Raw genomic sequence first — 27102 nt, 5'->3', positions numbered from 1 at the left:
GTGTTTTAATGTATGTGTTGTAAAGCACGGCATTTTTGTGCGAAAGTGCTTTAGAAATGAAGTTATTATCATCGTCGTCACGTCATCATCATTAATATTATTGTTATTATCATCCTGGGTGACCCCAAAGTGTTCCCATGCCAGCTGGGAAATATCATCCCTGCACTGTGTTCTGGGTCTTCCCTGGGCCTCCTGCCAGTTGGATTTGCCTGGAAGAGCTCGCTAGGGAGACGATATTATTATTATCCAGATGAGCAGGGGCCATCACTATATGATTAGGATGTTGGGGGTTTAACAAATCGGTGCCCAAGTGTAATAATTGTCACTCAGCTCTTCAACATGTCACCAGCATAATTTGGAATTTGTATACTGTAAGTGGGGTGGCATTTGATTTCCTGAACTACTGGTAGAGAAAGCTCAGTTTTCCCATCTTCTCTAAAATGTGATTGGACCTCATTGAGTTGACACTTTATCCCTGAGAGTTCTTCATTTTATACATAAGGATGGAGGCAGAAGTTGTATACCTAATGGAAATAAGGCTAATAAGGGGCACCACACTCCAGGCAAAGTGCACACTTGAAATCCCATCATCCTCTTCCATAATGTGTTCCAGGGTTTCACAAACCATAAATGGAGGGTAGCTTAAATGATTTGATGCACACAACATTATAGGCAATCACTATCTGTGCAACAAGAGGAAATCCTTGAAGCTTCTGCAGTTTTGCTGTTTTTAGTGAACTTTAACTGAATAGATGTCATTTTAATTAAATTTCATTTTTCTTAAATGCCAAGAAACAAAAATCGTAACATGTAATGATGTTTTCAGTATTATATCATTTTTTTAATCTATCATCAGGTGATTTGCCTAATCAGAAAGAATACAGCAGGAACATTCATGCTCTTATGTCAACCAATTTGCATGAAATGGTCCAGATTGAATGACTCATCTGGATCTGATGAGTAGAAAAATACTATTTCCACAGATGTTGTACTAATGGAGCTTCGCTGATGTAATTAGGGTGAGACAAAAATATCTGTGCACACGTGGGGAATTGAAGATCCCCAAAAAACATTATCACTGAAAAGGTTGCGAGTACTTGGTAGTTTTCACTTAACATAAAATTAGCACAGACTGAATTAAAACTAATGTTTCTACTTTAAATACGGTGTTGTGAGGAATTTTCCACTGTTGTCAGGAAGAAAATGCTCTAAGCATATCTGTTATTTTTAATTTTTGTGTGTCTCTACATTCTCCTTAAAATTCAGAAGAGTTGTGCAGTTGTGAATTTGCTTGTGGAGCATAACTGAAAAATCATTCAAGCATGCAACAGATAAGACGTACATTTTCTTCTTATTTCTGACTCCTGTTGTAAATTTGCAGACTTTTCTGATCCATTTGTAATCAGCGTGCGTACTGAAAAAACTATTAAAATATGATGGCAGATGAAGGAGTGAAAGCAGAAAAGTCTCAATTCACAACCTTTTATGGTGGAGGTCTCCACCTAGTTCTGGGTCTTCCCCGGGGTCTCCTCCCAGATGGACGTGCCTGGAACACCTCCCTAGGGAGGCACCCAGGGGGCATCCTTACCAGATGGTCGAACCATCTCCGCTGGCTCCTTTCGTGAAGGAGTAGTGGCGCTACTCTAAGCTCCCATCGGATGACCGAGCTTCTCAACTTATCTCTAAGGGAGACACCAGCCAACCACCCTCCCAAGGAAGCTCATTTTGGCCACTTGTACCCACGATGTAGATCTTTCGGTCATGACCCAGCCCTTATGACCGTAGGTGAGAGTAGGAACAAAGATTGACCAGTAGATTGTGAGCTTCGCCTTTTGGCTCAGCTCCCTTTTCATCAAAATAGTATGGTAGAGCAAATGCAATACCGCCCTTGCTACACTGATTCGCCAGCCAATCTCACACTCCATTGTCCCCTCACTCGTGAACAAGACCCCAAGGTACTTGAATTCCTTCACTTGGGGCAAGACCACATTCCCTACCCCGAGAAGGCAATCCATCGGTTTCCTGCTGAGAACCATTGCCTCAGATTTAGGGGTGCTGATCCTCATCCCAGCCACTTCACAGTCAGCTGCGAACCAATCCAGTGAGTGTTGGAAGTCACAGGCCTGATGAAGCCAACAGGACCACATCATCTGCAAAAAGCACTGATGAGACCCTGAGCCCACCAAACTGGAAACCCTCCTCACCCTAACTATGCCTCGATAGCCTGTCCATGAATATCCCAAAAAGAATTGGTGACAAGGTGCAGCCCTGGCGGAGGCCAACCTCCACCGGAAACAAGTCCGACATACAAATTATTATTATTAAAAAAACAAAATAAACTAATAATAAAAGGATTCTACAACAATTTTTTTAGTGTATTGTTCGAGCTGTGATCGAGCACCCGAACACATCTCTTGCTTTGTGAGTACAGAGATTGGTTGGCCCTGAGAAGGGACCCCCTTCACTTCATACTGCTGCAGCACCTCCCACAGTATCTACCGGGGGACCCAATCATACACGTTCTCCAAGTCCACAAAACACATGTTGACTGGATGGGCATACTCCCAGGCCCCCTCCAGGATCCTTGTGAGAGTGAAGAGCTGATCAGATGTTCCACACTCAGGATGGAACCCACATTGTTCCTCTTCAATCAGAGGTTCGACTATCGGCCAAACTCTCCTTTCCAGCACCCTGGAGTAGACCTACCAGAGAGGCTGAGTAGTGTGATGCCCCTGTAACTGGCACACACTCTCTGGTCCCCTTTTTTAATATGGGGACCACCACCACAGTTTGCCACCCCTTAAGCACTGTCCCAGACCTCAATGCAGTGTTGAAGAGACGTGTCATCCAAGACAGTCCCTCCACACCCAGAACCTTCAGTATTTCTGGGTGGATCTCATCAACCCCCAGGGCCTTGCCACTGCAGAGTTGTTTGACTACCTCAGTGACTTCCAGCAGGGAAATTGATGATAATCCTCCATCAGCTTCCACCTCTGCCTCTAGTATATAGAGGGCACTCCAGTCTGATGCAAGAGTTCCTCACAGTGTTCCTTCCAGTGGTGGATTACATCCTCATTTGAGGTCAGCAGAGTCCCATGCTTACTGTAGACAGCTTGGGTGGTTTCCCATTTTCCCCTCCTGAGGTGCCTCATGGGCCACCAGAATCACCTTGGTGTCGACTGAACGTCCTTCTCCATGGTTGTTCCGAACTCCTGCCACACCCACTGCTTTGCTTCCCCCACAGCAGAGGCTGCCGCCTTTCAGGTCTGTCAGTACCTCGCAACTGCCTCTGGAGTCCTCCGAGATAACTCCTTCTTCAGTTGGATGGCTTCCCTGATCACTGGTGTCCACCACGGTGTTCGAGGGTTGCCACCTCTTGAGGCACTCAAGACCTTCAGGCCACAGCTCCCCGCTGCAGCTTCAGCAATGGAAGTTTGAACATTGGCCATTCTGTTTCAATGCCCCCAACCTCCACAGGGATGCTAGGAAAGCTCCACCAGAGATGTGAGTTGAAGATCTGTCGGACAGTGGGCTCCTCCAGTGTTCCCAGTTCACCCGTACTATCCGTTTGGGTTTACCAAGTCTGTCCAAAGTCCTCCCCCACCCTCTGATCCAACTCACCACCAGATGGTGAGTTGAAATAAACAACCAATGGTCAACATATTGGATGTTATTTGAACAACAGAAAATGTTGCATGGTCAAGTATTGCTGACCTACAGGAAACAATACACTAAACAATTGTTGTAGAATCTTTTTATTCTTAGTTTATTTTGTTTTGTAATAATAATAATAATAATAATAATAATAATAATAACAATAAATGCATGATTGATGGATGCATGAAGTCACATTGCAGTACAAGTCGCAGGACCTCCAAAACCCGTAAAACAACCTGTAACTTATGCTTCAGAAAATACAGCATGTGAAGGGTCTGAGCGTTAACTATGAAAAATGCAAAGCATATGCACATGGAAATTAATAAGACTGTGCCTAAAATAACATTTGGTATGATATGATATATGAAAATGTGTCATGAGACACGTATATTGTTTTTCTTGCTAGGGGATCAGGCTTTCAAAAACTTAGCCATGCATTTCTTTTCTCTTCTCCAATGTTTTTTTATTGATGTTTTGATCCTTTTGTGTGCCGTTTCCCAAAAATGAGATGATCAAACAATCACATTTGAATTTGTCTTCCATAAGAAGGTCAATATTTTTTTAGGACTATCTTTTGTATGTTGATGGAGGCAGTGTTCTGGACAAGCAGTTAGCAAACTGAACCAAGAAAGTTCCTGGTTCAAGGACCACACTTGCCCATTCTCCATGTTATGTGGAGTTACATCAGGAAGGGCATCCAGCATAAAACTTGTGCCAAATCAGCATGCAGATCCATGACCCTGAGGGGTCATAGCAGATCCAAGTCAAAGGAACTTATTGTTTGTATGATGAGGGAGCGTAAACTCTGATGTTTTGGCCATGTGGCTCCTTTCTCTGGTGATGATCCAGCACGCAGGTGCCTCAGTGTTGAGGACCCCAGTGGCTGGAGCAGTTAAAGCGGATGCCCATGTTTCATGTGGCTGTGGCAATATGGATGGTTACTTTCAAGAAGTAGGGATTGACCACGTGTCTGCCTGGGTGGTTGCCATCTAGGACCAGGGCCAGTTCCGTAGTATGGTGGATGCGGTGATGCATGGCACCAGCACACGCTCCTAGACTTGACTGGATCTTCCATACCCTCTAATATATCATTAATCTCCTTAGTAACATCTTTCCCGCAATTTGACCCTGTGTTTATGTTCATCTGACTTCTTTTCAGTTCTGTTCAAGTACCGCAGTTGTTTCTGCTTGTTATTGTTCTAGTTTTGCGTAGATTTAATTATATTTGTGAATAAATATGTGTGATATGAAGGTAGTAGTGGGCTTTGCTCCTTAATGTGAGTAAATTAGAGCTGATTATTGCATTTTTATAGGTGGGCTTTTTCCGCCTTATAGACATGTTTTTTTTTACATTCTTTGCTGTAGAAATCCAGCCTGTCAGAATGTGTAAATAGCTGATGAGATCGCTGTATCAAGTCTGTATTGGTTCTGTACATGTTAATTTTAGATTAGTATCTGTGTGAGAAGCTAAGTTGGTACAGAATGTTGTATGTATGTTGTTTCGAAATCTATGTTTGGTACCCATATGTTTTTCTGTCCATTGCAATCACTGCATCAACCCTTTCATCACAGTACTTGCAATACTTTCAGATGATATTTCAAAGTTGTCACCAGAGTACCATAAATGCAGCCTTGCAACACTGTCAAATAACCCTTTGGATACGATGCTCAGCCAAATCGACATGAGCATAAAAGGCCCATAACCGGATGTATTCACTGGTGGTGAAACTTCCATTACAGACTCCATTAGCTTCATTTGTCACAGAAATGAGGTAAGTGAGAACTACCAGACCGAGCACAGGTCAGATATCCAATATTAGGCTCTGTAGGCATGGAAACACAGATGTCCACAGTCAATCGATAAGCCAAAATGAAGTCATATAAGGAATGATGAGAGGAATCAGCATTCTTCAGTACATTTGTTTTGGTTTGTTTTAGGTATTTGTTAATTCATGTAGACCCAAAAGACAGATGTCAGAACAGACAGATGTGGACAACAATAAATTATATAAAGTCCATACTCAAAAGCTCAACACATCAGTTGCCAAAATTGTTCTCTATCTCTTTTTTATTTTTGGTCTGTTTATATGTGTGTTTTCTCCAGGGTGTATCCCGCCTTTCGCTCAATGACTGCTGAGATACCCCCCCCCCCCCCCCCCCCCATGACTCGTGGCCATCATAAGCAAGTTTAGAGAATGAATTAATGAATTATCATTATTAATGTCCTTCTGCCAGATGGTAGCATCAGGTATGGTTGTCATTTGTCATTCATATGTGTCTGTGTGCCTTTGTACAAAATAACTGAAATGGGTGAGCAGAGTTTTGCCAAAATTGGTAGGAATATTTGTTGGGTGAGCTTCTCCAGATAAATGGCAAATGGGCTGCATTTATATAGCGCTTTTCTATCTGCATCAGATGCTCAAAGCGCTTTACAAATAATGTCTCACATTCACCCCGATGTGACGGTGCTGCCATACAAGGTGCTCACTACACACCGGAAGCAACTATAGGGGATTAAGGACTTTGCCCAAGGGCCCTTAGTGATTTTCCAGTAAAGCTGGGATTTGAACCGAGGATCCTCTGGTCTCAAGCCCAACTCTTTAATGACTAGACATTGTCTAAGATTATTACACAACCAAAAGGGTTAGAGAGCAGATGTAAAGCTTTTATCAATCAGTAAATTATTTGTAATCCAATGGTATGAGTGATGGTTGTCAGGCCGGGCAGCAGCCCGGCACCCGGAGAGGGTGGACCCACAATACAAACTCCCAGACCAGGCTTTGGAGCAAAAGTAGTTGTCATGTTTATTCCAGGCTGAGGTTCGGTACACAGGTTGTCAGGCAGTGGAGCAGAGGTACAGACAGGGCAAGGCAGAAACGCAGTCATATCCAGGCAGGGGTCTGAGGCACAAGCAAACACTGACATCAGGGCTGAGGCAAAAGGCGCAGTCGGGAAACATGGAGCAAGACACTGGTACATGGCAAGACAAATCAGGACTGAATATAAGAAGGCTGGAATGTGTGCTAAGAGCAACAACAAGCTGGCAAAGGTGTTATGGCTGTTAGGAGATTAAATTAGCAAGTGTTAACAAGGTGCACTTGAGGAGAAGGAACGAGAAAGGGGCGCATGGCTGGTGAACAAAGAGTATGAATAGGGCAAGATAGTTAGAAAGAGAGTGCGCAAAGTGGAGTGATGTAATAGACAAAGACACGTGTGCTGGTGCAAGAGCAGGAGTAAATGAAAACACAAAGCAGACTGGATCAAAGTGTGGGAGGAGGGCACAGAGCTGAAATGACGTGACAATACAAACAGAGATGCGCGAGGGATGAAGACATAATGGCAGGTGCAGGGTGTGGAGTGAAACAGGGAACTATGAACCAGGCTAAACAGAATACAGAATAAAATGTAACACTAAACCGGACAAGAACATGACAAACTTATCAGGGAAAAATAAGAACGTAAACACAAAGACAAAACTAAACTGGAACTGACAAATGACTGAGAACTACAAAAATAAAACTGGATAATAAAATCAACAAGCAAAGACTACATAATAAACCGAAAGCAAAATCCAATATTAAAGAACAGCAGAAAACAGAAATGAGAACAGCAAAAAATAACAGATGACAACTGAATAATAAACAATGAAAACACAATCTGGCAGAACTAGAAAGGAACTGGACAATAGTTAAAGAATGAAAAGTAACAAACAAACAAGGTGACAAAGAAAAATAGAACAGAGAATAAACACATGATAAATAACTAATAAAACAGAACTGGGGCAGAAGGTGGATCAAAGAAAGGGGAAAAAATTAAACCATAACCCCAATCAGGGCCGAGCATGACAGAATCCCCCTCCAAGGCAGCTGACCCCCGAAGACTGCTAAAACAACCCCCTCCCCCATAACCCCGCACCCGACAACGGGTGGGCAGGTGGGGTTCTGGAGGTGGGCCACAAGGCCATGAAAAACCGGCAGAAAACCACAAAAACTGTTAATGATCCGGACAACTGTATGGCGGAGCCCAACAACAATACTCTGGAAACTCGAAGACACAGGCCCGGATGGGTGATAAACAGGGTGGAAAACAGGACAGGCAACAACAGCAGGAGGGCGGCCATGAGGCCTATCAAAGCACCTGACGGGCTTGGGGTGACTGGACTTCAGGGTGGAGTCAGCGGAGCCCTGTGGGACTGAGTTAAGGCCGATACACCTGGGACCACATAAGGGAAGACCCCGCCACTTAAAGGGGAGGATTAACCAACAGGGAGTCCATAGAACCAGACAAAGCAGCAGAGCCCAGAATATCGCAGACAACCTATGAGGAGGAAAAACCCCAATCAGATTTCATAAACCAATGCCAGAAATTCATCCAGTCCAATGAGTTTGGGTACCAAGAGATGCAACGTACTAGGTAGGGGTTTAACAGAGTTAGCTAGAGAATTAAGGTATACAGAAAAAAGTGTTTCCATGTGACATACAGGTGCCCTATCCAAAACCCTAAGTTGGTCCATGACACTGTACCCAGCCAAAGAAAAGGAACCCCAGCAGAGATTGAGCTACTCTTGAAAATCTTTTCCTTCAAAAAAAAAACAAAAAAAACAGATTTTTCGAGAGAAATCCAAAACATGATCAGAACAGAAAAAATGAGTTGGGAACCAAGGAAAGGACTCTGCAGCTGAATTGGTGGAGTTAAATCCCACACCCTGACGATTAGTATCTGGAGAGGACCCGAAGAATGGACGAATGTATTTCAACAATAAGCACAAGGTAATCATCAATTTCAGGAGAATTTTACATGAAGCACTTAGATGCTTAATCCACAAACATAGCAAGTAAAGCCCCCAAGCACATGATTTGTTACCTGGCCTCAAAAAAGAAATCCTATTAGCCAACAAGGTAAACATAGGAGCCACGTTTTCCCAAACGTGAAAAATAACGGACTTGCCCAGAAAAATTCCAACAGCATCTGGACAGAAAAACCAAGTTGGGAACCAAAACAGGGACTAACCAAAAGTTAATATCAACAAGACAACAATTACTCTCCAGAGAGGACCCGTAGACAGAAATACGTTTGCAGTTCCTCATAAAACAAATTGCAAGTTTAGCTTTGTAAGGAGCATACATGAAAAATGTCTCAGATTCTGACATTGTGCCTTCAACAGATTTTCCACAACATCATAGGCATGCGTACAGATTTGCATTAACCAGAAGAAAAAGGTAAAGTTACTGACCGACCCACAGTCAGTCTTCTGAGGTTGCAGGCAGGACGGACGCTGGAGCAGACTTCCAAAGCTCGGGGACACGCCACTGAGCGTGCAGAGGTGGATGCACCACACAGCGAGCGATGCATCACGATTTCACCTATCAATTGAACTGATGCACACTGAATGAATTGATGCACTTGCATCACGCACATTTGCATCTACATTCGTATCGATTAATCTCCACATGCCTAGTGTGCACACATCACTACTCCAATGTCATGTGGATGATGACTGACACTTTTATTTTTATTGTAGTTTATTATTATTATTATTATTATTATTATTATTATTATTATTATTATTTATTGCATGATGATTTAATGTCTCCTAGGTGCTGCCGTGAACGCTTTGTTCAAAATCAGTATTGCTTTTTTAACACTTTTTTTAAATTCAGCAGTTAATAAAAATGCAGTTTCAGAGTCGTCCAGTGATTTCGATCCTCAGCAGTCATAAGAAATTGTCTTGAAATGGGTTACGATGTAAACAGCACTGGAACTTTGACATCATCTTGTTTGGTTGCGTTGTCTTTTTTTAATGAGCCGCTTGGTAGTCTTCACCATTTTTTGCTCACAGTCGAGGAAGTTTCTTGTCGTGTGAAAAATAAATGTGACTGTGCATAAATCCTGCCAGCGCTGCAGTCTGTGTTTCAGTACTGATGGGTGCATGTGCGCCCGCTGAACACAGCATTTGCACACAGTCTGGTAGTGCAGGTTTGCTGCACTACTAGAGACAACTATTTAAACAATAAAATAAGAAAAACTTTGATTCTAAAATCCTCAAATTTGTGGATTCTTTGTGCCATATCCTTCAGGGATCATGTGCTGATAAATTAAAACTCCAAACTTGGCAGTTTTTTTTGGACTTTCAGACTGCAGCTGCTCATTTAAGTTTTTCTGCTGCTTGGATTGTGAAATGTGGCACTCACTGTTTTTTCAAATAATTCCACCTATAGCACCCTTGTAGGTGGAACAGAAAACACATTTTCCATTTTTATTTTAATTCACAGCTTCGGTTGCCAATTTGGTGCCTAATTTATTCTGGTATCATTCTCCTGGTAATTTCTCCAGGCGTGTGCTACGAGAGAAGAAGAGACTCTCAGGAACAATTCGTTAGTGGAATTTCTTGAGATCACCTAAATGAGTGAGTGGGTTTGGAACTGTCATGGACTAAAACTAAGATGGTTAGTTAGGGAGAATTCCGAAGGAAAAGCAGTTATGTCATGAGGGTTTTTTCTCAGAGTGTAATCCAGCACACAGGTGGCTCAGTGTTGAAGACCCTAAGAAATGGTTAAAATCCAGGAGATGCAGACATAGGGCATGGCCTGCCTAGGTGGTTGTTAATCATGAATGTGAGAAGCATCAAAACCAAATAAAACAAACAGAACCCATTTAGTGTTGGGAAAGAGCAGTGCAGCTCCTTCAGTTACTGTAAATAATGAAAGTAAATTCACAGCGTCGGGGCCTGATTTACAAAAGGTGAATTTAAAGAGTTAACAGTTTACGTCATGCTGTTTGTTGTTGTTTTAAGAATGAATGTCTCCATGTGTAACAGGTAGACCACAGTTCTGCACTATTCTGTTCTGAGCACAAAGCACATTTTGGCGTGAGTCATGCTTATGACGGTCATTGATATGTCACACAAATAAACTCACACACTGACATCTCAGAGACGCAAGTCCTCACGCAATATTTCACTTGTTATCTGTGATCTTGGTAAATCAGACCACAGATGTCTTATCTGTTGAGTACAGTTAATAAGTACTTACTTTGTTAAATGGCAGGTTTGAGACATAATGAACCTTCTCTGTTTGCTCCAGTGTACCCTCAAGTGACCAGTTGGGGTCATTTACGGCATATATGTCTGTTCACTATTCTTGCAGTTCAAATGAAAAAAGGTTTCCTTCCATGAATTTCTCAATGTATTTGTCCTGCATATGTTCATAGAATTTTGCAAGGATTGGCCAATCTGTGGCAACTACGAGGTCTGTCCATAAAGTATCGTACCGTTTTATTTTTTTTTTTAAACTATATGGATTTGATTCATGTGTTTTCACGTCAGACAAGCTTGAACCCTCGTGCGCATGCATGAGTTTTTCCACGCCTGTCGGTGATGTCATTCGCCTGTGAGCACGCCTTGTGGAAGGAGTGGTCCCACCCCGTCGTCGGATTTTCATTGTCTGGAAATGGCGGAATGATTTGGGTTTTTTTTCCATCAGAATTTTTTCAGAAGCTGTTAGAGACTGGCACCTGGAAACAATTCGAAAAATTTATCTGGCTTTCGGTGAAAATTTTACGGGCTTCACAGAGAATAAGGTCTGTTAGTACAGCTTTAAGGACCCCTTTAAGGACGCTCAGCGCGACGACGCGGCACAAGCCACCGGACCATTTCTAAGCTGATGGCTCTGTGGATACGAGCCCGTCGTGTGCTCTTTCTCTGGTTATCACAAGAGCTGGACATCAGCCATTTTCCGGCAGATTTTATTTTTAACAAGAGATTTTGTCATGGAAAGTCGCGCGGAGGCTTCACACGTCACGACCGATTCGCTTTGGAAGCAAGACAAAGGAACACCTCCGTTTCGGCGTGTCAGAGGACAAGTTTGGACGTGTCTGTCTCGGCTTTCAATGCTTACCAGTCCAGTAAGTATCAGTGAAATTGTGGAGAGCTGGACATGTCCAAACTTGACCTCTTAGATGTCAGACCATTCTGATATAGAATTGTTATTGAATATTGTGATGCTATAACATCCTACCATGTTGTAATACATATTGTACTCAACCAAACTTTATTGTTACCTCTGCCAAGGAGGTTATGTTTTCGTTCGCGTCCGTTTGTTTGTTGGTTGGTTGGTTGGTTGGTTGGTTTGTTAGCAGGATTACTCAAAAAATCCTCAACGGATTTCAATACAATTTTTACCAGGGGTGTATCTTGGCCTAACTTAGATATCATTAAATTTTGGTGTTGATCCAGAACACAATCTGGATCCAGTAATTTTTTTTAAGGATTGTTTATCATTGCAGGACAGGGCCAATTTCAACATTTTTGCATCTAACTTCATGAAGACGGGCCACAAAGGTTGAACAAAAATTAAGTTACAACACAACAATAATTTAGCATTTGTTTCTCCTTGTTGAATAAACTTGTTATTAGAAAATAAAAAAAACGTGTAGTTCATGCAGTTTTTCTTTATAAATACATTTGCTGAAGATCTAAGGGTTTAACCCTCTGGGGCCGACGCCGTCGTATATGACGGCTGAGACCAAGCTTTACTAAATTATAAATAACTTTCTAATGATATGAGATAGAAAGTTCCTTTTTTTTTTTTTTGCTGAAAAGTTAACTCCGCGGACTTTCGAGCCACCGTCCACCATCTTTGTACTCCTCATAGAAGCTGTGTGATGACGTGAGCAATGTGAGTGTCCAATCGGAATTGGTTCACCATTACATGGTTTCCAAAATCCAATCGTAGGGCAGATTCACCTCATGTGACACACCAAAGATTGTTTTTAGGAGTGATGTGTTACTAGTTTATTATAGTTTGCTGTGTGTTTTGAATAACTGTGTGGAAAATTATTGCCGCTTTACTTTTTCCTTTCTTATTTCTGATTGTAAACCTTTATTACACTTATAAAACACAACTATAGCATATATATATTTGAAAATACAGGTTGTCCTGAAAAAAAGAGACATAAAACTTAATTGTGGGATGCAGGGAGAGCTGTTAACAGCAATAATAAAACATTTATGCCAGGCAAGTGAACTGTCCAAAAAATGCCCTTGGACCCCAGAGGGTTAACCACTGAATCTGAAACATGACAGTAGATGCGTGAACCGATTTGGAATAAGTCTCTTTGCCAAAGGGTATTCCATGTGATGTCAGTGACCCTATGGCCTTGGCGGAATTTTGCACTCTCCGAGTGCTTCTAGTTTGTGATGTTTTGCTTTCATTTTTGATGCAAAGACATAAAATGCAAAGAAATGCAAAGGAATAGAGGTTTGTTGCATGATGTAACAGACAAGGTAATCGGTGTGTGTTTTTTGCCTACTTTTTGGTAAAATAAATATCAAATTCCATACATTAGTACATTAGATGGACAACTATATTAGTGAGTGTACTAAATTTGAACAATGCTAAAACAATCATTAAAATAGATGTATTCCAATATCAATCAATCAATCAATCAATCAATTTTTTTATATAGCGCCAAATCACAACAAACAGTTGCCCCAAGGCGCTTTATATTGTAAGGCAAGGCCATACAATAATTATGTAAAACCCCAACGGTCAAAACGACCCCCTGTGAGCAAGAACTTGGCTACAGTGGGAAGGAAAAACTCCCTTTTAACAGGAAGAAACCTCCAGCAGAACCAGGCTCAGGGAGGGGCAGTCTTCTGCTGGGACTGGTTGGGGCTGAGGGAGAGAACCAGGAAAAAGACATGCTGTGGAGGGGAGCAGAGATCGATCACTAATGATTAAATGCAGAGTGGTGCATACAGAGCAAAAAGAGAAAGAAACAGTGCATCATGGGAACCCCCCAGCAGTCTACGTCTATAGCAGCATAACTAAGGGATGGTTTAGGGTCACCTGATCCAGCCCTAACTATAAGCCTTAGCCAGCAGTTTCAAATTTCCTTCAATGTCGCCTGCTCTGGCCCCCGGAAGACAATTGACTATGGTTGCTGGTGTCGCTAACTTCACATTTCTCAAAACAGAGTCGCCAATAACCAGAGTTTGATCCTCGGCGGGTGTGTCGTCGAGTGGGGAAAAACGGTTAGAGATGTGAACGGGTTGGCGGTGTACACGGGGCTTCTGTTTAGGGCTACGCTTCCTCCTCACAGTCACCCAGTCAGCCTGCTTTCCCGACTGCTCGGGATCTGCCAGGGGGGAACTAACGGCGGCTAAGCTACCTTGGTCCGCACCGACTACAGGGGCCTGGCTAGCTGTAGAATTTTCCACGGTGCGAAGCCGAGTCTCCAATTCGCACAGCCTGGCCTCCAAAGCTACGAATAAGCTACACTTATTACAAGTACCGTTACTGCTAAAGGAGGCCGAGGAATAACTAAACATTTCACACCCAGAGCAGAAAAGTGCGGGAGAGACAGGAGAAGCCGCCATGCTAAATCGGCTAAGAGCTAGTAGCTACGCTAACCTAGCGGATTCCTAAAAACACGCAAAGTGAATAATGTGTAAATAATTTAGAGGTGATTCAGCAGAAGGAGTGCTTTAGTTAAAGCACGTAAAGATTACACTGGGAAACAAATCGTAATCTAGATAACTAGATCAATCTAACTGCGCAGATTAAACCGCTAACAGATACAGAAAAACACCGCTGTGCTCCGGAACAGGAAGTGAACAATATAAAGTCATTGAGGTCATAAATGGCCCCACATGGTCATATTAGTCACTAAAATAGCTCGGTCGCATGAGGGTTAAGTTGTGTTTTGTATCTTTACAGACAGAAAGACAAATGAGAACAGAATTTAAAACTTGTGACTCAGTAGAAATCAACAACTGCTTTGCAAAAAGCTGAATATGGTGCTTTATTATAAGTTAAATTGATAGCTGTTGTGTCTTCACAGGAAGCAAAATTTCATCCAACTATAAATTGTCTCAACATACATCTTTCAGGGCCCTATCACACTTGAACACGGATGCCATACGAACCACATAAATTGGAAAAACAAACAGAATTTGAGCTGCATTCGTACGGGACAGACATTCCTACAGCCGTGTATGAATGCCGTAGGAGTACCCTTAATGTGGTACGAAGCCGGTTTGAATGATTCGCGCAATTCGGAGTGCAGCAGCACTCGAATCCAGGTTGACTATCCAGAGTGCAGGTCGAATGCGGACATAAACCTTCCCCACATGAAAAATAAAAAACAGAATAAAATATAAAAAGACAAAGAACGAAAACAACACAGCACAAAACCCCACAATGTTGGTGTCTCAGACTAAACGGTCCCCTCTAAAAAATTGGTCTGCCCTGCCTTCACTGCTTATACGTCTGAGTCTGACTCTGTGTCTGACTACAACCAACGTGATCAAAGGGAATAATGCGATTATTAACCATCAGATGAGAAATTAAAACCTCTTTAATCATTCTAAATTCAGTTTTAAACAGAAACAAGATTAAGTAGAATGAGGCGATAATCTGTGAAACGCTACTGATGCTCTGAAATGATGTAGGTGCAGCAGCAGCACGCCAGACTCAAATGTGCTGCTGTGGCGCTCTGATTGGTCCCCTGTTTTTTATGATGAAATAATGCTGAATCAGGGACAGCTTTCTCCCCAGAGCGATCACTGCACTGAACAATAACAAATCACTCTAATCCGCACCTCCACGTTTCTTGTGCAATATCTGTAAACCATGTGGAATATTCCCATGCAATATGATTCCACAGTTATATATATTTCACATTTTACATTACTTAGTCCACATTTCATTTTATTTTATTTTACCTTATATTTATATTAGTTGTACATATACTCTGAATAATTTACTGTTAAATTTCACTATCTTTTATTTGGCTAAAAATTACTCGCACCACGGAAAGCACCTTTTGGGGTTGCACTCAAATCTCGTTGTAATACAAATTACAATGACAATAAAGGCGATTTTGATTCTGATTCTGAAATGATTGTTGTACAAAAGCTTCAGATATCTGTCGCAGAGATAGATGATAACTGGAGTGCAGTTTGAAGCAGAAACGAGGCGATAATCAGTGAATCGCTGCTGATGCTCAGAAATGATGCTGCTGACATTCCGAAATGACACATGCGCAGTGAAGGCATGGTGGACTGATTCTTAGGGGGGACCGTTCGGTCGTTGACACTGGCACACGAGGTGTGGGGGTGGCAAATAAAGTCCAAGACATATTCAGTGACTTGGAAATGTTCATATTGTCATGTATCCATCCCCTGACTTGTCTGAAGAAAACTAGCAATAAAACTGATTATTTACAGGTATTATACCAAAGTCTTCCATTACTAATGCAACCCATCATTTTGGCTTTTACATATTTAATTATTTTTTTATCAAGTTGTTCAGATTTGCTTTCAGTTTCAATTTAAGGAAGATCATTTTAGAAATTTTTATTTTTTGTAAATAAATATAATAAAAATTCCTAAAATTACACCATTTCAAATATTTGAAATGTGTAAACAAATTAAAATGTCTGAAATAGCAAGTGTTCCAGTACTGTTGGAGGGCACTGTATAACTGGGTACCAGCTTTGGTTGGGGGATTAACCTACAATGACCTAGCACCCCATCCAAGGATTCTGTGTCACCCTTCACAATCCAAGGATAAGCACAGACCCACAAACCCTCGTGTTAAGAATGTTTTGTGAGTGTGTGACCAGGAAGAAGTCACATTTCCATATCTGGGTCAGATATCATAGTTTTTGACTTGGATCTCAGTTCTCCTGTTGTCACTGTACCTCTTCCCTGTTTGTCTCTTTCTGTGTTGCATATACCATGTTTGTATAAATACTTTTACACATTTACACTACAGGTTCCTTGGTGTGCCACCTGGAAGAGGAAGCTGCCCACTGACTGGCCCCCTGCCCTTTGACCTCATCTACACCGACTACCACGGTCTGCAGCAGATGAAGCAACACATGGGGCTCTCACTCAAGAAACACAAGTTAGTGGATGTGCACAGTGTTTGGATGGCTGGTCAGCTGTAATTATGTATCCAGTTTTACTGACTTCAGTTCATTGCTCGGTGTTCTGCTTTATCTGTGTGTACATTATTTTTATTTGCACTTGCATGTGCCAGGAGTTTCACAACCAGGCAACTCGGTTTATTGAGCATGTTTATGGATTAATGATTGCCATGATGAGTTGCACGCCTCCGCCCAGATGACTGACTGTAACTCATTCAGCTTGTTAAAGTTGGCACAAGGTAGGGACGTACTGTTTCTTTCAGCCTCTTCCATCCATCTCCATCCAGCTAAAATGCAGAATGTGCCAAAAAAACATGCCCTGCTTAATATCACATACAGGCAACTTCAAACCAATGCAGACAAGCAGACGGTCAGGTACAAACTGTCTGCAGCTCCTTTAATGGACCGTTATTCTGCACAAAAGCTAAGTGATGAATATCGCATGTAGCGCAACATCAGAGACAAATGAGGACTGATATATGGACACATAACACTTGAACAAGGACCACCCCCTTCCAGATGTTATGAAAAATAAATCTTGCCTTAGGCCAGATATTCAAGATGGCTTCCAAATTATTTTTTTTAAATAAAAACACTAAAATAACATATAAACTATTACATTTTCAAAAATGTGTCATAATAATTATGTTTTAGGTTACAATAACTACATTTGTGTTGAAATTATTTCATTTAAAAGTTTTAAATTCAATATGGCTGCCAAAATGGCCACCAAAGGGCCATTTCTATTTAGATATCCTTAAAATGAATCATCAATCAATCAATCAATCAATCAATTTTTTTATATAGCGCCAAATCACAACAAACAGTTGCCCCAAGGCGCTTTATATTGTAAGGCAAGGCCATACAATAATTATGTAAAACCCCAACGGTCAAAACGACCCCCTGTGAGCAAGCACTTGGCTACAGTGGGAAGGAAAAACTCCCTTTTAACAGGAAGAAACCTCCAGTAGAACCAGGCTCAGGGAGGGGCAGTCTTCTGCTGGGACTGGTTGGGGCTGAGGGAGAGAACCAGGAAAAAGACATGCTGTGGAGGGGAGCAGAGATCGATCACTAATGATTAAATGCAGAGTGGTGCATACAGAGCAAAAAGAGAAAGAAACAGTGCATCATGGGAACCCCCCAGCAGTCTACGTCTATAGCAGCATAACTACGGGATGGTTCAGGGTCACCTGATCCAGCCCTAACTATAAGCTTTAGCAAAAAGGAAAGTTTTAAGCCTAATCTTAAAAGTAGAGAGGGTGTCTGTCTCCCTGATCTGAATTGGGAGCTGATTATCACAACATGCGTCATCAGGCATTAGATTAAATACAAATTGATGATGCGTTGACTTAAACTTGGGTTAAAGTGATCTGAAAATACCATTTTGTACAACTTTTGGGTGCAGCAACAAGCTGACAAAGATTGTGGAGTGAGCTTTCATAAATCAAATCAAATCAATTTTATTTATATAGCGCCAAATTACAACAAACAGTTGCCCCAAGGCGCTCTATATTGTAAGGCAAAAGCCATACAATAATTACAGAAAAACCCCAACGGTCAAAACGACCCCCTATGAGCAAGCACTTGGTGACAGTGGGAAGGAAAAACTCCCTTTTAACAGGAAGAAACCTCCAGTAGAACCAGGCTCAGGGAGGGGCAGTCTTCTGCTGGGACTGGTTGGGGCTGAGGGAGAGAATCAGGAAAAAGACATGCTGTGGAAGAGAGCAGAGATCAATCACTAATGATTAAATGCAGAGTGGTGCATACAGAGCAAAAAGAGGTGAATAAAAAGAAACACTCAATGCATCATGGGAACCCCCCAGCAGTCTAAGTCTATAGCAGCATAACTAAGGGATGGTTCAGGGTCACCTGATCCAACCCTAACTATAAGCTTTAGCAAAAAGGAAAGTTTTAAGCTTAATCTTAAAAGTAGAGAGGGTGTCTGTCTCCCTAATCCGAATTGTGAGCTGGTTCCACAGGAGAGGAGCCTGAAAGCTGAAGGCTCTGCCTCCCATTCTACTCTTACAAATCCTAGGAACTACAAGTAAGCCTGCAGTCTGAGAGCGAAGCGCTCTATTGGGGTGATATGGTAGTAAGAGGTCCCTAAGATAAGATGGGACCTGATTATTCAAAACCTTATAAGTAATAATAAGAATTTTAAATTCTATTCTGGAATTAACAGGGAGCCAATGAAGAGAGGCCAATATGGGTGAGATATGGTCTCTCCTTCTAGTCCCCATCAGTATTCTAGCTGCAGCATTTTGAATTAACTGAAGGCTTTTAGGGAATTACAATGAAATTGTAAAAAGAGAAAGAAACAGTGCATCATGGGAACCCCCCAGCAGTCTACGTCTATAGCAGCATAACCAAGGGATGGTCCAGGGTCACCCGATCCAGCCCTAACTATAAGCCTTAGGAACTACAAGTAAGCCCGCAGTCTGAGAGCGAAGCGCTCTAATGGGGTAATATGGTACTACGAGGTCCCTAAGATAAGATGGGACCTGATTATTCAAAACCTTATAAGTAAGAAGAAGAATTTTAAATTCTATTCTAGAATTAACAGGAAGCCAATGAAGAGAGGCCAACACGGGTGAGATATGCTCTCTCCTGCTAGTCCCCGTCAGTACTCTAGCTGCAGCATTCTGAACCAACTGAAGGCTTTTTAGGGAACTTTTAGGACAACCTGATAATAATGAATTACAATAGTCCAGCCTAGAGGAAATAAATGCATGAATTAGTTTTTCAGCATCACTCTGAGACAAGACCTTTCTGATTTTAGAGATATTGCGTAAATGCAAAAAGGCAGTCCTACATATTTGTTTAATATGCGCTTTGAATGACATATCCTGATCAAAAATGACTCCAAGATTTTTCACAGTATTACTAGAGATCAGGGAAATTATGTATGAAGCCCACCTCATTTTTGGACACCACTCAGACAGCCAGCAATTCAAGGAGAACATGGGGCTAAACATGTCACTCCCGGTCCGATTGGGGAGGGGCCCAGAGAAAACGACAGAGTCCGACATTGTTTTTGCAGAGTCACACATCGATTCAAGTAGAGAGAGTGTTTTAGTTAAGGAACGTGAAGATTACACTGTGAAATAAATTGTTATCTAGTTATCTAAATCAATCTAACTACACAGATTAAACAGCTAACAGATACAGAAAAACACTGCTGTGCTCCGGAACAGGAAGTGATACAATACCGCAGTGAGAGCCAACCACCAGTAGAGGTCAATAGAGGTCAGTAGAGGTATGTAATATTAATGATTTGTGGACATGAATAAAACTGCTGAAAAAAGGTTAGAAAATGATTAGTCTTTTGTGTTCGATCTGTATTCTGTAAAGTAGTGACTTCAATTTTACTGCCTGAATGCTTTGTCGTGATAAACACCCTGGGACTCTGACGAGGGCGGTCGCATCTCCTCCACTCTCCCTTATCTCTGTTCTCTGCCTTTGACCTTCAAGTTCCTACTTCACCAGACTGTGAATTCCTGTGGATCTATTGGACTACTATTGGATTAACCATGGAACTGATCAGCTGGTCTCTGAACGCTATTGACACCATTTTTTCTACAAGAAGGTCAGGACCGGGGGATCCTACCTGCCCAGATGGAATGTATCCTGCGGGCTATGTCCTCGATTCCTGGGGGTCTTGGCGTGTTGCATGCTTGGTGCCTTTCTCCGTTGAGGACGTCGAGGATTTATTCATTTTTGGTCTCATTTTAGCAGGGCTGGTACTTTTTGGCTTATGTGCTGCCCTGATCTACCAGAAAATTGGCAAGACAGCAGCATCAAGAACCACAGCCCCTCGCTTGTCCGTCATGATTAACAAGGTTGGCAAACAAGCCCGGCGCCAGAAAAAAAATATTAAGGGGGCGATGAGTTTATCACAGGGGGCGGGGTCCCCCCCCCCCACAAAAAAAAGTGCGCACCGGAGGGGTCGTGCCTCTGAACGTGTGTAATGAATTGGGTGTGCTCCTGGAAAGCTCATGTATTTAGGCTACACCTTTGTAAGAGACTGACTGAGTAAGAGTAAAGAGTGATGACAGTATTTTTTTAATTATTATTTGAACGTATAGACCCTCGGTCAAGTGATCTCCTGCATACCACAAAACCAAACCAACAACTGATCTGAGAAACGACACGACACAGTAGATTAACCCCACATACAGCCCTCCATCACAAGGTCAAACACAGCGCAATTGGGCATGTGCACCACTCCATGGCACAGAGCTCAACTACCCATGCAGTCACAAAGTTCTTCTGAAAAACTGGAGCGATCTGAATTTGGTTGGATGAATACGGGTGTGTGTGTGGAGACAATTCACCTCATTCACAATGTGACAGAACTTAATGATGTGCTGTCATGCGCAATAGCTCGCAACAACACGGAACACTATTCTTGACCGTGCATAATGGTTCCCGATAATTCTCCAGCAACACGTGCCATTAATCGTAACGTGTGGTAACAGGTTGCAGCAGTTCCTGAGGACACCTGACTCCTCTGCCCCGAATCATCACATTCGTGATCAGCGGCCAAGAATGTGTACTTCGTGACATTCGTGACATGTCGTCATGTGTATACGCAGCATTAACACCCTCTCCAAGTGAGTCGTGCTGCATGATCTGCCTTTTGCTTGGTGGACTTGACGAATCCCAGGAACTCCAGCTCTGACACTGCTTGAATAAATTGAGCATACTTTAATTCGTCCACCTTGCCATAATCGCTGGACTCAGGATCTTTGCCCTCTGCCGCACTGACAAGCACAACCCTCAACCTATCAAATCGCTTGAACACAGACACATGCCATATCCGTTTGTTTTAAAATTAATTACTTTAGTTAATTAATGTTGGGAAGGTGTCGTAGCACGGACCCACAACAGGGGGCGCAAAGGAACGGACAATGAATAAGCCAATAAGTAACAATTTAATGTTGTGACAACACACAACTAAACACACAAAATTTGTAAAGTCAATTAACACCAGGTGACGTGTGGGCAGGCTCGAAGATAGAAGACCCCCAACGAGAGAGGAGCCGCGTCCCACACGGCTTCTACCACCAACGGTCTGAAGAACACCGGAGCCGCCAAGTCCCGAGTCCCCAGGTGGCCTCTGTCTTCGACTGTCGATCCTGGTACTGCTGGCAGAAAACAAAGACAAGATGAATGAGTGTGAATCCGCACACTCAGTAATCCACAGTCTGCACTCAGTTAGGAGGGAGCACCTCCACCTCCAATCACACACTCATGCAGCTCCTGTTTAACCACTTATCTTGGTTTGGGGTGTGAGGCGAAGCCGTCGCTGTCACACCAAACGCCAATCCCACAGATAAGGCAGAACACCACAGGATAACGGCTGCAAAAGAAGTTCAGATTATCACTCAACGTTCTGAGTCAGCAGAGAAATTACCTCGTCGGTAGTTGATTTCTCGGCGAGGAGGTGGAGTTGCAGTCCGGCCTTTATGGTGATGGTGATGATGAGGAATGAGTGACAGCTGGAGCTGAGGATGAGTGACAGCTGTCACTTCTTCTGGGTCGGGCGCCCTCTCGTGCTTGGAGCCCGCACTCCAAGCAGGGCGCCCTCTGGTGGTGGTGGGCCAGCAGTACCTCCTCTTCAGCGGCCCACATAACAGGACCCCCCCCCCCCCTCAACGGGCGCCTCCTGGCATCCGACCAGGCTTGTCCGGGTGTCTCTTGTAAAACTCGGCCAGGAGGGCCAGGTCCAGGATGAAGCTCCTCTTCACCCAGGAGCGTTCTTCAGGTCTATACCCCTCCCAGTCCACCAGATATTGGAACCCCCGGCCCTTACGACGGACGTCCAGGAGCCTGCGGACTGTCCAAGCAGGCTCCCCGTCAATGAGCCGGGCAGGAGGCGGTGTAGGTCCCGGAGCACAGAGGGGCGAGGTGTGGTGCGGTTTGAGGCAGGACACGTGGAACACAGGGTGGATCTGCAGTGAAGCTGGGAGTTGGAGCTTCACTGCGGCAGGGTTGATGATTTTGAGGATCTTGAAGGGTCCTATGAATCTGTCCTTTAATTTTGGGGAGTCCACACAGAGAGAAATGTCCTTCGTCGAGAGCCACACCTCCTGCCCGGGCTGGTATGTGGGGGCCGGGGAACGCCGGCGGTCCGCATGGGTCTTGGCCCTCGTCCGGGCCTTTAACATGGCAGAGCGGGCGGTCCGCCACACCCGGCGGCACCTCCTGAGGTGGGCCTGGACCGAGGGCACACCGACCTCTCCCTCCACCAGCAGGAACAATGGGGGCTGGTACCCCATACTTGCCTCAAAAGGGGAGAGGCCGGTAGCAGACGAGACTTGGCTGTTATGGGCATACTCGATCCAGGCCAGACGGTGACTCCAGGCCGCCGGGTGCGCGGAGGTGACGCAGCGAAGGGCCTGTTCCAACTCCTGGTTAGCCCGCTCTGCCTGGCCGTTTGTCTGGGGGTGGTACCCGGACGAGAGACTCACGGTGGCCCCCAGCTCCTTACAGAAACTCCTCCAAACCTGCGAAGAGAACTGGGGACCACGATCTGATACAATGTCCGATGGTATCCCATGCAGCCGCATGACGTGGTGGACCAGGAGGTCTGCCGTCTCCTGGGCCGTCGGGAGCTTCGGGAGGGCCACAAAGTGGGCCGCCTTGGAGAACCGGTCCACTATCGTGAGAATGATGGTGTTGCCCTGGGACGGCAGGAGGCCCGTGATGAAGTCCAGGCCGATGTGAGACCAGGGGCGGTGAGGCACCGGCAGGGGTTGGAGGAGTCCCGAGGTCCTCCGATGGTCTGCCTTGCCCCTGGCGCAGATGGTACAGGCCTGGACGTAGTCCCAAACGTCGGTTTCCAGGGACGCCCACCAGAAGCGCTGCTGGACCACTGCCACGGTCCTACGCACTCCGGGATGACAGGAGAGCTTGGATCCGTGACAGAAGTCCAATACGGCAGCTCTGGCCTCTGGTGGGACGTACAGTCTGTTCTTGGGGCCGGTCCCCGGGTCCGGGCTCCTTGCCAGGGCCTCCCGGACAGTCTTCTCCACGTCCCAGGTGAGGGAGGCCACGACAGTGGACTCGAGATGATGGTCTCGGTGGGGTTCGACAGCCCCGCCTTGGCTTCCTCTTCATGCACCCGGGACAACGCATCCGATTTTTGGTTCTTGGTCCCGGGGCGGTACGTGATCCAGAAGTCAAAGCGCCCGAAGAACAGAGACCAGCGGGCTTGCCTGGGGTTCAGCCGCTTGGCGGTCCGGATGTACTCCAGGTTCTGATGGTCCGTGAAAACCGTGAAAGGCAACGACGCCCCCTCCAGCAGGTGTCTCCACTCTTCAAGAGCCTCCTTCACCACGAGGAGCTCCCCATTGCCGACGTCATAGTTCCGTTCAGCTGGGGTCAACCTGCGGGAAAAATAGGCACAAGGATGGAGAACCTTATCAGCCTCCACGCTCTGGGACAGCACGGCTCCTATCCCTGAGTCAGAGGCGTCCACTTCCACTATGTACTGGCGATCAGGATCAGGCTGCACCAGAACTGGTGCAGTCGAGAACCGGCGATTCAACTCCTTGAACGCGGCTTTGCACCGATCCGACCAGGTGAAGGGGACCTTGGTGGAGGTCAGGGCAGTCAGGGGGCTAACTACCTGACTGTAGCCTTTAATGAACCTCCTGTAGAAATTTGCAAAACTGAGGAACTGCTGCAGTTTCCTGCGGCTTGTTGGTTGGGGCCAATCTCTCACCGCCGCAACCTTGGCCGGATCAGGGGCGACGGAGTTGGAGGAGATGATGAACCCCAAGAAGGACAAAGAAGTGCGGTGGAACTCGCACTTCTCGCCCTTCACAAACAGCCGGTTCTCCAACAACCGCTGTAGGACCTGACGTACATGCTGGACATGGGTCTCAGGGTCCGGGAAAAAGATGAGTATATCGTCCAGATATACGAAGACGAACCGATGCAGGAAGTCCCGCAAGACGTCATTTACCAAAGCTTGGAACGTCGCGGGGGCGTTAGTGAGGCCGAACGGCATGACCAGGTACTCAAAGTGACCTAACGGGGTGTTAAATGCCGTCTTCCATTCGTCTCCCTTCCGGATCCGAACCAGGTGGTACGCGTTTCTAAGATCCAATTTTGTGAAAATTTGGGCTCCATGCAGGGGCGTGAACACTGAATCCAACAGGGGTAACAGGTATCGGTTGCGAACCGTGATCTCGTTCAGCCCTCTGTAATCAATGCATGGACGGAGTCCGCTGTCCTTTTTGCCCACAAAAAAGAAACCAGCACCCATTGGGGAGGTGGAGTTCCGGATCAGCCCGGCAGCTAAAGAGTCCCGGATGTAGGTCTCCATTGATTCGCGTTCCGGACGTGAGAGGTTGTACAACCTACTGGACGGGTACTCAGCGCCCGGGACCAAATCGATGGCACAATCGTACGGTCGGTGCGGGGGAAGAGGGAGTGCCAGATCTTTGCTGAAGATGTCAGCAAGATTGTGGTACTCCTTTGGCACCGCCAACAGATTGGGGGGGACTTTAACCTCCTCATTAGCCATCACGCCGGGAGGAACCGAGGATCCTAAACACTCCCGGTGGCAGGTTTCGCTCCACTGCGTCACAACCCTGGACGGCCAATCTATCCGGGGATTGTGCTTCACCATCCATGGAAATCCCAAAATCACTAAGGAGGTAGAAGGTGTTACATGGAACACTATCTCCTCCCTGTGATTTCCAGACACAACCAAGGTCACTGGCTGTGTCTGATGTGTGATTAATGGAAGCAGGGTACCATCTAGTGCCCGCACCTGCAATGGTGCCGGCAGAGCCACCAGGGGGAGCCCTACTTCCTTTGCCCATCTGCAGATTCCCTTCCGACCCCGTGTCTACCAGTGCTGGGGCGTGAAGGGTTAGATCCCCACAAAGGATCGTCACTGGGATTCATGCAGATTTGCGGGATTTCCCCGCGTGCGTGTTATGGCCCACCCTTAGCCCAGTTTCTAAGGACGGGCATTGTAGTTTGACCGGGCAGTCCTTCTGCATATGCTCACAAGAGCCGCAGACAAAACACTCCCCGCGGGCCAGCCTCCTTTGTCTGACGTTTGTTTTTACTTTGGCCCTGCTCGTGTCCATAGCCTCCTCAGCAGGGGGAGCTGTAGCCACACAGAGCTCTCTGGCAGTGAAGCGTGGGGACGACGTCACCCTTTCGGAACCGGAAGGGGAAGGGACGGCTCGTGCCCGGTCACGCCCCCCGGCCTGCTCCTGACGATGCTCATTTAAACGGTTGTCTAAGCATATAACCAAATCGACAAGCCCGTCAAAATCCTGCGGTTCCTCCTTAGCCAGCAGGTGCTCCTTCAGGACCGGAGACAGTCCATTTACGAAGGCGGCGCGGAGCGCAACGTTATTCCAGCCGGACCTCGCTGCCGCGATGCGGAAGTCGACTGCATACTCGGCTACGCTGCGACGCCCCTGTCTCATTGACAGCAGCACGCTCGAAGCGGTCTCGCCTCTGTTGGGATGGTCAAAAACTTGTTTGAACTCCCGTACAAACCCAGCATAAGACGTTAGGAGCCGTGAATTCTGCTCCCAAAGCGCCGTAGCCCAGGCGCTTGCCTCTCCTCGAAGCAGATTAATAACATAAGCCACCCGGCTGGCGTCTGACTCGTACATGACAGGACGCTGTGAAAAGACGTGCAAATACTGCATGAGGAAGTCTGCGCACGTCTCAGCACAGCCTCCGTACGGTTCCGGAGGGCTTATGTATGCTTCAGGGGACGGTGGGGGGGGTCGTTGAACGACCAGTGGAATGTCTGTTACAGGCCCAGGACCAGCAAGAGGAGTGGCTGCAGCAGCGCCCTGATCGCGCGCTTCCACCCTGGCGGTGAGAGCCTCCACCCTCCGGTTAAGGAGAACATTCTGCTCGGTCACTAAATGCAGCCGAGCCGTGAAGGCGGTTAAGATCTGCTGCAGCTCACTCAACATGCCTCCCGCTGACGCCTGCGCTCCTGGCTCTTCCATTGGCCATTCAAGCTTGGGTTGACGCCCCTCGGGATCCATGACGAATGGCCGAGAAATCCTGTTGGGAAGGTGTCGTAGCACGGACCCACAACAGGGGGCGCAAAGGAACGGACAATGAATAAGCCAATAAGTAACAATTTAATGTTGTGACAACACACAACTAAACACACAAAATTTGTAAAGTCAATTAACACCAGGTGACGTGTGGGCAGGCTCGAAGATAGAAGACCCCTGACGAGAGAGGAGCCGCGTCCCACACGGCTTCCACCACCAACGGTCTGAAGAACACTGGAGCCGCCAAGTCCCGAGTCCCCAGGTGGCCTCTGTCTTCGACTGTTGACCCTGGTACTGCTGGCAGAAAACAAAGACAAGATGAATGAGTGTGAATCCGCACACTCAGTAATCCACAGTCTGCACTCAGTTAGGAGGGAGCACCTCCACCTCCAATCACACACTCGTGCAGCTCCTGTTTAACCACTTATCTTGGTTTGGGGTGTGAGGCGAAGCCGTCGCT

The 27102-nt window shown here is 45.4% G+C and overlaps 1 protein-coding gene across 2 annotated transcripts in view; it reads left to right on the top strand.

The window, feature by feature from the left end:
* LOC117525718 (alpha-1,6-mannosylglycoprotein 6-beta-N-acetylglucosaminyltransferase B-like) overlaps positions 1 to 27102 on the top strand; it is a 473200-nt gene that overhangs the window by 336524 nt on the left and 109574 nt on the right. For both annotated transcript variants that reach the window (XM_034187646.1, XM_034187647.1), the window contains exon 9: positions 16437 to 16568. In XM_034187646.1, coding sequence (XP_034043537.1) covers positions 16437 to 16568 — 132 coding nt within the window. The remainder of the gene's footprint in view (positions 1 to 16436; positions 16569 to 27102) is intronic.

Source organism: Thalassophryne amazonica, chromosome 15 (genome assembly GCF_902500255.1).
Source record: "Thalassophryne amazonica chromosome 15, fThaAma1.1, whole genome shotgun sequence".
Classification (NCBI taxonomy): domain Eukaryota; kingdom Metazoa; phylum Chordata; class Actinopteri; order Batrachoidiformes; family Batrachoididae; genus Thalassophryne; species Thalassophryne amazonica.
Note: the sequence above shows the minus strand (reverse complement) of the source record. Positions and strands in the feature narration are given on the sequence as shown.